Source organism: Apteryx mantelli, chromosome 6 (assembly GCF_036417845.1).
Source record: "Apteryx mantelli isolate bAptMan1 chromosome 6, bAptMan1.hap1, whole genome shotgun sequence".
Lineage (NCBI taxonomy): Eukaryota > Metazoa > Chordata > Aves > Apterygiformes > Apterygidae > Apteryx > Apteryx mantelli.
The window spans coordinates 6,950,084-6,963,047 of NC_089983.1; the positions used below are offsets into that span (position 1 = coordinate 6,950,084).

Sequence of the window (12,964 nt, forward strand, 5' to 3'; positions counted from 1 at the left end):
ATCAACTCCCGGGATTCTTGATTCAAGGAGCCAACCTTTCAGCATGCCGTTAGCGCCATGGCACGGAGGGACCATGAGCTCTCACAAAAAAATTGGGCTTTTCAGTTTGAGAGAAGAGAGGTTGTGAATTTCTAGAGCAATCTGAAAAGGGACCAATTTCTCGATCAAGCTTTGAGAGTGGGAGCAGATAACAGACTGCCAGTGTGCAAGGGAATCTGCACAGATTCTTTCTGGAGTCATTGATGGAGATTAGCATGAAGGAGTTACCGAGTGCAAAAAGCAGAGTAACAAAAACTCAGCAAATACGCCATTTAGAAAAACAGTCCTTGAAAATCCTTGTTAGAAGAAGTCATTAAATATAAAAGAGAAGGCATTACATATAAAAGGCAAGCTCTTCTTTAGCAGAGGCAATTAGTATGAAGAGAAGTTCATTAAACATCTGTCTTTATGGTTCCCATTGCTGGTGTCCGTCATTCCCTTCTTTCTGTGAGGGCTACTAAGCCAAACCCTGCAGTAGTCTCTGCTTTTCTGGACAGTGCATTTTTTCTTAACTTTGAATAAAACATTTAACACAGCCTACCTTCTCCCTGTTTTGACGTCTAGTGTTACGCTTTAGTTTGTGTATGGTCTCCTGTTTTTTACCAGCGTATTGTCAGAAATGAAGTTGTTGGGGGTTTTGACCAATTCCTCATGGTACTGACATGGTCTTCCTCTGTTTTGTTTCTTGGATAAAACATCCTGGAGCAGTGTCACATCTTCCAATTACCTGTCACCAGCATAAAAATGGTTTTAAATAAGACTGAGGTCTTAGGGTAAGGTCCGTCTAGCCTAGTACTATTCTCCCACTGGTAATTACGCAGTGAAAAGTAGGAGTAAATGGTAAGCCCATAGAGATGCTTCCAGAGAACAGCAGTAGTAATCTGTGGCTCAGGGACTTTCCGAGTCAGGGGTGAAGAGTCTTTGTATTTAAAAATTCTTAATGGATCTTTCACTCATCGACTCCTGTATTTGCTTGTTGGATTGGTGTAAACTTTTTAGCATCCAAGCATCTTCAGTAAGGCAGTCCATAGGATGTGTAAAGATTTGTGCAATGGAATTTACTTTCTGCTAATATAATTAGATGCTTCTTAGGTCTTTGCTCAAAATAGGCAATAAGCAGTTTTTCCCTATCACTTTCATCATGCCACTCAGTTTTCTAGACCTCTATGATGTTCCAACTTAGTCATCTTTTTTCCCAGATAGAGTCTTCTTGCACTTTGTTGTTCCTTGTATGGAAACCATTCCACATAAGGATCATCCTTTCCATTTCTCTATAGTCTTTTTGAGCTAGAGAGCACCTGATAATCGAGATAAGGCAGCAGTACTGATTTCTATGGTGACATCGTGATGTTCTGTTCCGTTCTGTATTCCTTTAATAATTATTCCTAACATTTTCTTTGCCTTTTTTGATTGCTGTTGATTTTTGACCTGACATTTTGATAGAACTGAGTATTAGAAACCAAAGCCTGGTTCCTGAATGCTAATAACCAGCTCCAAGTCCAGCACTTTTTATGTAAAATTGATTGTTTTTTACTTCATGTGTATTACCTTATATTTATCTAGAATGAATTTCATCTGCCGTTTTATTGCCCAGTCACTCAATGTTGCAGGTTTTTTCTGCTACTTTTTGCAATTGCTTCTCATCTATACTATCTTGAATAATTTAGTGTCTTCAACAATCTTTCCCCTGTTTTTCCCCCACCACTCCATTTCGGGTCTTCAAGGTGCCAGCACAGACCTTGAGGCTCTCCAGTAGTGACCTGCCTCCACTGCGAGAATGAGCTGTTCAGTCCTGTCTTTGAGTCCCTGTCTTCTGACCAGCTCAGTGACCTTCCTCCCACTCAGTGACCTTCCCTCTTGTCTCAGGATTGTGTAGTTTCTTTAGAAACCTTTCATGAGAAATCCTGATAAATGATCTCTAGAAATCTGTGTAAAACCTTGTAAGTCAAATAGCCGCTGTCCCCATTTGTTGACTACTTCAGAAGGCTCCAGTGCACTTGTGAGGCTGGGCTTCCTTTTTCCAGAGCTGGGTTGGCTCTTTCCAAGGAGACTGTATTCATCCAGATGTCCATTAATCCTGTTCTTTAAGGCAGACATCAGGCAAACAGGCCTTCTGCTTCCCTAGATCTCCCCTGGCTCTCTAAGAATTAGTGTCACACTGGCCATCCTCCATCTTCAAATACTAAGGCAGTTTTTTGTTGACTCCTTCCCAATATTGTCATGTCTCCACATGTGCCTGTTAGTTCCTACCAATCTGCCTGGTAAAGATGTTAGGTTTATTGAGTGATAGTTCTCTGGCACGCCTCTGAACTCCTTTTTAAAAACTGGAGTCACCAGCTACCTTCTGGCCTGGGAAGACTACTGTTTCTGCTGTCACATCTTTGATTTCCTCCAACGCAGCTGAATACTATCTGGGTGCTGTAACTGGTGTTTGTTCACTTTGTAGGTTTATCCTAGAACTATTTTTACTGGCACCTCAATTTGAGATGCGTCCTCTGACATGTTGCCGGTAAAAGGGGCTCAGGCCTTGGAACCTATCCCGGCTCCTTAACAGGGAAACTGGATGCAAAAATTCATTCAGTTTTTCACAATATCATCTTCTTTCTTCTCTGAATGCTCCCTCTATAGCTTGGCCAGCTGTTGGCAAAACTGATTTCCTGTTGCTGCGATGTTCAATGGATTTATTGTTAATTTTTATGTCTTTTGCAAGCTGTTTCTCAGACTCTCTTTTTGGGCTGACTTACCATGTGTTTACATTAAACTTGTCATTTTACAGTCCTTCCCATGTACGTCCTTTGAAGCTAGCTTCAGCTTTTTGGAATATGCCATTTTGCATTTTATAGCCTTCCTTACCCTGCTGTTTAGACACACTGGCTTTATTTTGGTCTTTCTAAAGTGTTTCTGGCTGGGTGGCGTGCATTTGCTCTGAGCTTCCGGTTTGCCTTCAGATATTCTCCGTGCTGCCTGCCAGGTTTTTACTATTAGCTGCCCTTGTCCTGACCTCCTCTGTAACGAGATTGGGAGTAGGAGAAAGAACTCCCTCGCTGAACGCTTTTGTACAGACTGGCTAGGTTGAAAGGAGCGGTTCTTGCTGCAGGCCGCAACTCTTGGCCGCAGCTTGTCTCCGTGTTAGAGTAGCTAATCACCATACCTTCTCCTGGTTTAAACTGGGTCAGGTTGTGTCAATGGGTAGAGAAGCTCTCCCAGCAAACCCTGACCACACGGCACGCGCAGTAGCCAATGCTGGAAGTCTCAGAGGGAGTAACACAGCTCCAGCCCTTTGGTTTCTCTAAATGGAGCTGAGCACAACAACCATGGAGCTCACCTTTGAAACTGGTAAGCTTCTCTACTGTTTTTTGCTGTGCGACTGTGCCCGCACTCCAGTCGCCATGGAGTGCATGATCGTCGGACTGTTGACTGCTTGTAGTCAGGAATGGCCAACTTCCAAGTTGTCGGGGAAGATGCACATGCCATCGCAAGTTGCCTTTCACTGTTAGGTTTGATAGAAAATTTGAAAGCCTAGTAGAATCTGTTGGGAATTTTCCTATACTAGTCCTTTCTTCGTTTTTTTGTTTGTTTGTTTGTTTGTTTTTTTAATTTTTGGAAACCTGAATTGCAGTTACATGGGTTTGGTCAGTCCTGAACTTAAGTAAAGATTCCTTCTGTTGTCCAAGTCTTTGAAAAATGCCTCTTCTGTCCTGTGGAAGCACGTGTGTCTTCCACTGATTCCTGTGATACAAGGAATGGATTCAAGTTGCAGAACTGAAAGCAATATCTGAACTATTGTATCCTCAGCAGACCTTCTCTACCAAGATCTGATGAATATTTCAGTGCATCTTCTCCTGTCACCTGCTTTGCCACACAGGATCCCAGAAGAATGCATAGAGGCTAACCCAGGCCTGACTTATTTTTATTTAACAGTCTGGATGCCAGTCAGATCTTGTCCAACAGACAAAAGGGACTGGTTGAAAGCAAGAATATGCTGCTCAAATATATTGTAGGAACACTTTATTATACCCCCAAAGTATTTATGGGCTCTGATTGGACAATCAGGCTGTATTCTCACATTGGATCCCAAAGTGTGTAGGTACATCTTAGAAGTTTGACAGGATCTTATTTCACTAATATTCAGGGAAACTGAGCAGCTTCTTTGAGGAATGACCCTGTTCTGAATTTTGTACGCTGGCTTCACAGAGGAAGGAGCCCTGCTGCCTCTTTGCTGAAATCACTGTCACTCTTTGTATCTCATATTTTGTTAGGAAGATGCGCAGAAGAAGCATTTGTCATGGTAAGTGACTGAAGTGCTTATAAATTATAAGGGAAGAGGATTCTCAGCCTGCAGACCTGGCCACGCAAACTTCAGAAGCTGCCTCCATTAGGTGGGGCAGGGTGGCACTAGAGGGGATGGGGAGTGATTCGGGACAGGGTTGTACACAAGATGTCAGTCACCAACGTAGGACTTGATAAAGATTTTTCAATGAACATGCATCAGCACTCTTCTGAAGAACTGCTGTCTGCATAATTTTTTTCCTTCTTTTTTTTTTAATATATCCTTCAACATGATTTTGGCAGTTTCCTTGGTACCTAATCCTTCCATTCATATTTGTGTTTTTCAGCCCTCTGTGTCCTTTCTAATGAAACTTGTCTGTGGGTTCTGTCCTCAGAGAACTGGCAGGCTTGATTATTTATGTAAGCACTGGAACGAGGATGCTGTGACCTTTGCTTTCATGTGTTAGACCTGCTTGTAGTAATGTCCACAAATAAATTCTGAGCGGTGTCCTTGAAATAGCTTACTTACACCAGTTTTCAAAGGAGGATAAAACATCTTCCTTTCTACCCTAGTTTTCTCTCCCATTACTAGTTCCAGCTTATTGTGCCCTGATCACATCTAGATTTTGAGGGAGAAGATATGATCCACCTTAAGTGTTATCAGATGCTTTTCTTTTGAGATGACCTTTATTCCCTGTTTGGGCTGCCTGTGATTCGCCTTCAGGGACTCCTGTGGCATCTCTGCAAGGTTTATGCAGATAACAAAGCAGCTGAACAAGGTGTTGTCATTTAAGTATATCTGAAATTCTGAGTCCATATATGTACTTTTTTTTTTAAGTTAATACAGCAAAGTAACCTAAGGAGTGTGACTGTACAAGTGCCATGGAAATGTAATGTGTACTTGAGTGTGCAGCTTCCTCGTCCTTCTTTGCAAATCCCCTCTGTAGCATTACAGTGTTCACCACATCGGTATGGAAGGAGCATGAGCAAGCCCTATGGGGAAGCGTAAGCTATTATTTGCTGAAAGAGATGCATGCAGCCTAAATATCTTGGTCTTGGAGGGAATCATTCACTGAAGGAAAACTTAAGGCAACATTTTTCTTTCTGGAATGGAGAGAGTGGCCTTAAATAATAAAGGGAAAAAAGGTCTTTTGCAGTACTTCAGGAACGATATCTGATCACTGTACTTCTTCAGTAGTGTACGAAACAAAAGCCAAGGTAATCATAGAGATATTTTTAAGTTAAATAAAAAGTACAACTGACCCACTTGTAATATGGTGGCATTTTTTTAACCCCCCTTGCCTCAGTAGTTTTGATAAATGGGTTTTGAATTAAGAGTATCATCAGTATGCCGTCTTAAACAGATGGGTCTGTTCCATGCAAGCTTCATGGAAAGAGCCTAGATCTCTGTGCTTTTTGAGAATCACTTAAAGAGCTTGGATTCCTTTTGGGCACACCAGCAATTTGTAATTTGTTAGGTTTTCAGGCGCAGGCCTTCTGTTGTGTGACTCACAGAGTAACAGGGTTTATTTGCTCTGCAGCATTTGGACTTTAATAGCACAGGAGGGGTTTTGTTTTGCATGATCAGCTCCAGTTTTCGTGGCTTAATGAGTTTTGCATCACTGCAAACTGAGACTTACGATGCTCGTGTTCATTGCCGACCACTAAGAACGACAGCAGAAGTTGTGCTGAGGTGCTTCCTGCTTTCCTCTTGTCAGAAAATCCTGTTCTTATTGGGTCTTCCTCAAGTACTACTTGTGTGATATTCTTGATGGTACCTGTGTTTTTAGTATTCAAGATTAAAATTTGAACGTTGTGAATGGGAATGGAAATTCCCTCCTCTGCTCTTTTCCTTTCATATAAAGCAAGATTGAGGCTTTTTTGGCGGGGGAGAGCTTATATCTGTTCCAGTCTATCTTAGTGCGTGGAAAAATCTTTATTTTGGGGGTTTGCTTTTCTGACGTTACTTTTCTCGGAAGCATTTGTTCCTTTTTCTCAGGTTGGATCTTTCTTATGCTGATGGCCCTAAAATTGTTTGTGTTTCAGTGGGCCTTTTCATGGGCCAGTCGAGCTAGTAGCTCTGATTTCAGATGTGATAAACATTTGTGAGGCTGTGCACTGGTGACTTCGATACGTGCTTACCCAGTTGAGCCTCCGTATTTTTGGTGACTGTTGGTAAGGTAGCTTCTCCTGTTTCCAAATTTCATCTGTCCCTAGTCTGCTGGCTTCATTGCTGTTTGCAAGAGGATTTAGAAGTTGGAATGGATTCCCCTGTTCACGATGACAACGTCCTCCTTATGCTGATCAGTTTGTTGATCCCACATTCGTCTTGTTCACACATTTGCAGATGAAGGGAGTTAGATCTGTGGCATCGCATGGATGAGGTAGATTGCTTTGGTGCATGTCAGCTCCTGGATGCCTCTTTCCTGAAAGAAATCAGAAGAGATCTCTTCAGGAAACCTTTGTTCAGGTTCTCCATTTTTTCAACTTACCTTTTAAGAAAATGGTGAACGGCAGGGTTTTTTTTCTATTTACTCAGCACATTATTATGTATCAGTCATATTAACCAGGCTGACATAAAACAAGAATAAAAATAAAACAGTATCAGGAAGTTGGGTAGGGTTGATATTTCAAAATGTTAGTTTGTTTGGAAGAATTGAGCACAGTAAGCAACTGAGTTTTATTGTATCCAGCCACGATGTCATTCAGGATTTAAGGAAGACCTCACACGCTCGCAGTGCTGGTCCTTCCAGGCTGCAGCTGGGGAGCTACTGCCGTGCGGGGCCGTAAGCTCCTCGCTCAGCCTCACAGCCGGCAAGCAGGGCATGCAGTCAGCGGGCCATAGACCTGGAGGAGGTGTCGCAGCGGCGAGGCTGGCGTCGAGTGAGCGAGTCTTGCAGTCATGTGGCTTGGATTGGCGTAGCCTCATTTATTAGATTGTATCTCAGGTATCAGCAAAAAAAGCATTCTGCTGCAGTGCTTATGCTCAGTTTTTATAAATTCACTAAATTTTACGAAGTTTAGGACCTAACAGAGATTGTCGTAATCTGAAAATAAATTTGAAAGAGGCTTTAAATGAGAATTGCATTAAAGTAAAAAATGGGGCTTATTATTTATTAGAAAGAAGAAAACCATGTGTTTATCTGCTCTCTTCCAATGAGATAACTGAGACATGTCAAAGGTAACATTTTAGATTAACAATTTTGCAGCCTGTATAACATCTGCCGGGTCTGTGATTAAATGACAGAATGCAGGATCAAAGCCAATGTGTTGTACAGCTTTTTCATAGTGCGCATAACCTAAAACACTTGCTATACTAATAGCTCGGGAGTTCAGCCTGGCAGCTGTCTTAGAGCACTGAGCAAGTGCTGAGAGCTCTGCTGATGCATCCGTGGGAGATCTGTTGCCTATGGGTGGTAGCACCTCTCAGGAGCCTTCGATACTGTACGGTGGCTATATACTGCATGGCGCTGGAGTGCCGTGGGGGAATCCATCCTGCTCCAGGCAGCTGGCTTCTGTTCATGCTTGGGTTATACTTGCAGCTGCTTTGCTTCTCCGTAGGCAGAGATAAAGTAGTATTTGAGAGGTGCTGTAAAATTTCACGTCGGAGCAAAATAGTCTGAATTCTCTCCTAAAACTTGAGTCTAGCAGATTACTGTTTCTGGGCATCTTAGGTATTAATGGGCAAAGCTTCACAGAGCGTGTTAAGTGGGCAGATGGTTGTAGCATGGACAGGTTAAAGCTGAAAGATTCGATCTTCTGCTAATTTTAGTACTTTGCACAGGATGCTGAGGTTGGGGCTCGCTTTGTCTAACGTGGGCACCCGCAGCATGGGCGCTAGTCAGGTGCTAGTCCCTGGACAGCTGGTAAGCAGAAGGAGGTGCTCTAGCATAAATGAGAAACATCCTGTGCTGAGGAATGACAAAATAGGTCAGATCCCCCCAAAAGTACTCATTCCTTTGCGGTCTGTAAGGAGAGATCAAAAATAAATAAAGGTATAAAGAAAGAATTGACCGTTGCTGGTTGCCAGCTTGCCTTTTGGGCCCTGAGGCTCACATCATAGCTTGACAATTTAGGGGCGTTTAGGTGAACAGCCTGGCATCGAACACAAAAAGGCTGTAGCAGATCTGACGTAAAACCCGCTCTGCAAGACCAGTCTTTCTTTGCCTCTCGCTGATGACTGTTGACTACGCTGTTACCTGTTCCTCAGTGGAGGAAGTAGAGCTCTTAGCCTCTTGTAGGATACAGCATCTCAAAAGCAAGGCTGAATGAGTTAGAGGTACCGGGAAAAAATTAATGTGTAGTAACCACTGTGCATCTGAATGTCTGTAAACACAGGGAGAGAGGAAGAAATAAGTTTGTGTGAAGTGCTTCAATTTTGCCACTTCCTAGTTTTTACATTTCCTGATTTGCAAGACTGTACTTTGAAGGTAGTCAGGCTTTTGTAGCAATAGATCAGTAGCCTTTAATGAAGTGCATTTAATATCATCTCTATCACTCTAAAGCTACTGAAATGTAGACATGGTCATGTCTTGGTTTGCAAAACAACAGGCCTAACTCCATTTTTATGAAGGAAAGTGAAAAAGCGCATTGTGGGCGCTTCTAAATAAGTATGACTTCTCCAGTTAAAGCTGTAGTGGGAATTTGTTGTCCGAATTGTAATTACATGCGTTGAAGCGTGACCAGGATTCATATTTTTACAAGAATTGTGATGATGGGATCATTACTCATTTGGAAATGAGGTATTAAATACACACCTAAACTGTTACAGCAGTGCAGGGAAAGGAGAATGTTTAGACAGTTACAGCTGGCAAAACTTTGCTAAATCTGCTCTTTGCTATATTCGGCTAGTGCCATTACCGAATGCATTTTGAGACCGGTGGTTTCTTGTGCAGGAGCGGAGCAGCTTTATTTCTATTTCATAGTTATCTGCGGGTTGACCACTGATTCGTTCGTTTGTCATATCAGCTAAGCCAGATCCTCCTGAGATGCATGGGGCAAGGCTCCAGTATTACTTTCCACGTGGGGCTCCTTGCTACCGGTCTCACCATAATCCCCTCCCTCTTGGGCCCGAGGGGAGGATGTTTTCCCAGAGCTCTGGCGATGCTCTGTTAGGAATCGCAGAACGAATAAGAGAGCGTTTTAGCCCCGGTGAGAATGCAATATGCATGGCGAAACCCCTAGGATTCAGCTGAAATTCTGTAGGAGAAGGTTCTCACAAGCAAAGAATTGCTTATAAGATTGCCTAGCAAGAAGATCTCAGTAACGTTGCTGTATGGCTTATTCCCCAATAAAAAGAACAATCAAGAGTTAAGATGTATCGTTGTCATTAAATAACTCTTCTCTTTCAGGTATTAGCAATGCGGAAGCCCGCCAGCCAGGGAAAGCACCAAACTTCAGTGTAAACTGGACAGTAGGAGACACTGGTCTCGAAGTTATTAATGCTACAACCGGCAAAGATGAAACGGGTCGTGCATCTCGCCTTTGTAAGCATGCTTTGTACAGCCGCTGGATGCGTATTCATGCAAAGGTATTCAAAAGTGCAAGATTTTCCACTTCTGTTTTATTCATAATGAAATACCTTCGTGTGTGCTGCTTTCTGTGCTCGGAAAACACTTTCTGAGCCTGTTATAAGCTCAACCTGATGTTAGGTATTGGTCTGTGTAGTAGTGGAAAAGAGTCTTTGGTTGGCTTATTCTTTAATTTTATAATGTCTAGTCCCAAATTTATGCAAGGATCTAAAAATTCTTGTTATAACTAAGTAAACAAAGGGTGTTAACTCCTTTGAGCTTGCCTTCTCATTTTAATTTATTTGGAAAGATAATCTGAACAGGTTCGATTTTAGTGGAAGTGGGATTTCACCCTGTCCTTTCTTAGGAAGGCAAGATACCAGGAAGCATCAGTTAGTGCTTTTTCGGTGTCTAGACTTCTTCTGCCAAAGCAAGCTGATAGTTCAGGAAAAGGATGGCTGGGAGGGAGAGTACGCAGTGCTGTTTTCCTTTCAGCTCTGCCTACTGGGCCAGCTTTGCCTCCTTCCGCTTCCTGAAGGTTAGGTTTAATAGTTCGTGCCTTTGCTTAAAAATATCTGGTTTAATAACCGCTTTGCTCCTGAACTGTTTGGTTTAAGAGTTCAGTCTCTCATCTTTTCTTCTCTTTTTCGATCCATGCAGCTTTCGTCCAGCTTACGCTCAAAGATCATCAAGCCTAACCTGTACCACGAAACGAAGCAAGGAGCCACCGAGTATCAAACTGCCAAAGAGTGTTTGTTCAAAGCGTTCCTGAAGGCAGGACTCGGAGCCTGGGTGGAGAAACCGATAGAGCAGGATCAATTTTCTCTTACTGTCTAATTCACAGACTGCACATCACTTTGGAAAGGGGGTTGTTCTGGAAATCCTGGTGTCCGGCATCGCTTTCTGGCATCTCTACAGCAGACGAAACATCTTTTTACTCTTTTTTTTTTTTTTTTCGGAAACTTAACTTGTAGATGTTTCTGTTTTGCCTAAGTATTGAAACTCGATGATTATCAGATCCATAATTCTATATTTTGTTACGGGAAAGTCATTTTTGGTGTCTTTCTAGAAATACTTTTACTCTACAAAATTTGCAGTAAGGCTGTCCTTATAGTACAAGATGACTCATTTTTTCTGGGTTAAAATAATAATTTTTTTTTAATTCAATGTCATCAAGTGCATGAGAAAATGGAAGTTGCTTTAGGTTTTACACCACACTTTTAGTAGGAAGTAGCTTAATTTTTTAAAAAGAAAATAGATGACAAAGTTGATTCTACTCCTCTATTAACTTGTTTTTGAACTGCAGATATTTCTACCATATAGACCACAAAGCCAGAATGGAGTCTGGACAGCTAGTTTTTCCCCACTTCCTTGCTCTTTAAAACCAGCTGCTGAAAATTTCATGTCTTTGATGTATGTATTTATTAGTCTGTGACCCAGTTTTTAACATGCAGCTTTTTATTCTGTTTTTAAAAATACATTTACCTCCCATTTACACACATTGTGAAGTCTTTGTTTTTTTACCATTGTAAACTGGAAACAAACAGTTATTTGTAAGTTAGGAAGTTTAGTCTCTAATGTGCAGAAATCTGTTTAGCACTAGGTGATTTGTTTATCCCAGGAGCTCATCAGAATATAATCGTAACTGTAACAGTAACGTGGAAGCTTCCAAAAAAAAATTGCTCATTTTAAGAGCACGAAACCTGAATTGCCAAAAACAATCTACTCATTGAGTATTAATTGCTCTCTCCTCAAGGAAATGAAAAGCTCTTCTACGGGCAAAAACTCGTTAAAGCTTCTTTCTTGTGAGTTATATCTCTTTTCACTGGAGTTATTGTGTCCCTTTGAGGTTTCATTGCCTTTGGCCTTTACGTATGTGGTGGTCTTTATGAGCTAATTAGGTAAGTTACTCTCAAATGTGCTTTTATTCACTCTGATAATTATTTAGAAAAGTGTTTTTTTCACAAAGGTGTAGACACTTTCACATCTGCTTCATATAAAAATGAAAGATAGGAGGGAAATACTGTAAGATCTGTTAGATCGACTGGTGTGTTGTCGGCACTTTTAAAAACACTTTTTACTAAGTGGCATCTAGGAGTGGGTTGGAGACTGCCCAGTGTTGTTTCTCTGCTTACGTAGCATGTGTCCACATACATCATGTGGTTCATGTCTATCCAAACAGCACGTACACGTTCTGAAAAGCCTCTCGAAGATCCCCTTTTGCGAACAGTTAAGGTGACGTTTCATGGTACAGGAGTTTGGGTGACAAAACCGAATCAGTGTGTTTCCGCACCCCTGCTCCCCGCTACTGGTTCCTGTCGTTCCATCCCGTTTCACCACCCCTCACCTGTGCCACGTCCTCGACTGGATCAGCAAGGTGGTCCATGTACTAAAATAGAAGTAAGGGTTGTTTTTTAGACCCACATTGGGTCAGAGATCCGGTGTAGAGTTGTGCTGGCACATCTGAGGACGAAGCGAACTAGAGCACGGGGATCCCTTCAGCCAGCTTCACTGCCAAGTCCGTGTATCATGAAACTCTAGCCGAAGTTATCATACCTCAAACCAAGTGTCTCCGGGGGATTAGTGACTACTTGGGGTGTTGCAGACTTCAGTGTAAAACCACTTCTGGCCAATGACGAATGCCTAGGAAATGTGCTGCTTTGTTTTTGCTCAAGTAGGAACCCTTGCAAAAAGAGCCTTCAAATGTAAAAAAAAAGATCGAGCCTGAAAATCACCTGTGCATTAGTTTAAACCTCTGGGTTAGTGTCTTGGAAGTAGTGCATTAAGGCCCAGTCTAACCATTTGCGACATTATTAGGGAGAAGAGTGAGCACTGCTGCAGGAAGGGAAGCCAGTCCGTTGTCAAGGGGTTCCCTCCGAAAAAAAACCCCTGGTGCTTCTAGAAGTCACTGTCCTTCCCAGATGCTTTGCGTTGTGCCAGAGGAGCAAATTTTGCGAGCTATAATCAGACAGACCGTGTTAAATGAGCTGCTCTGGGACCCTAAGCCAACCGGTCCACTTCTGCATTAAGCCTGGGAGTGCTCCCATGGTCTCTGCAGCCCCCACAGAGCAGAAGGGCAGCTCTTCCTGAATGCAGATACGGCTTTTGCTCTCATCTGACTGAGGCTTAGACCGGCTGTATCTCGA

At 42.3% G+C, this 12,964-nt stretch overlaps 1 protein-coding gene across 1 annotated transcript in view; it reads left to right on the plus strand.

Annotated features, from left to right (window-relative positions):
* LOC136992337 (double-stranded RNA-specific editase 1-like) overlaps positions 1 to 11,313 on the plus strand; it is a 48,271-nt gene extending 36,958 nt beyond the window's left edge. The window contains exons 8-9 of the mRNA XM_067298677.1: positions 9,660 to 9,838; positions 10,479 to 11,313. Of these exons, the coding sequence (XP_067154778.1) occupies positions 9,660 to 9,838; positions 10,479 to 10,655 (356 nt within the window). The 3' untranslated portion in view covers positions 10,656 to 11,313. The remainder of the gene's footprint in view (positions 1 to 9,659; positions 9,839 to 10,478) is intronic.
* The last annotated feature ends 1,651 nt before the right edge of the window (positions 11,314 to 12,964 follow it).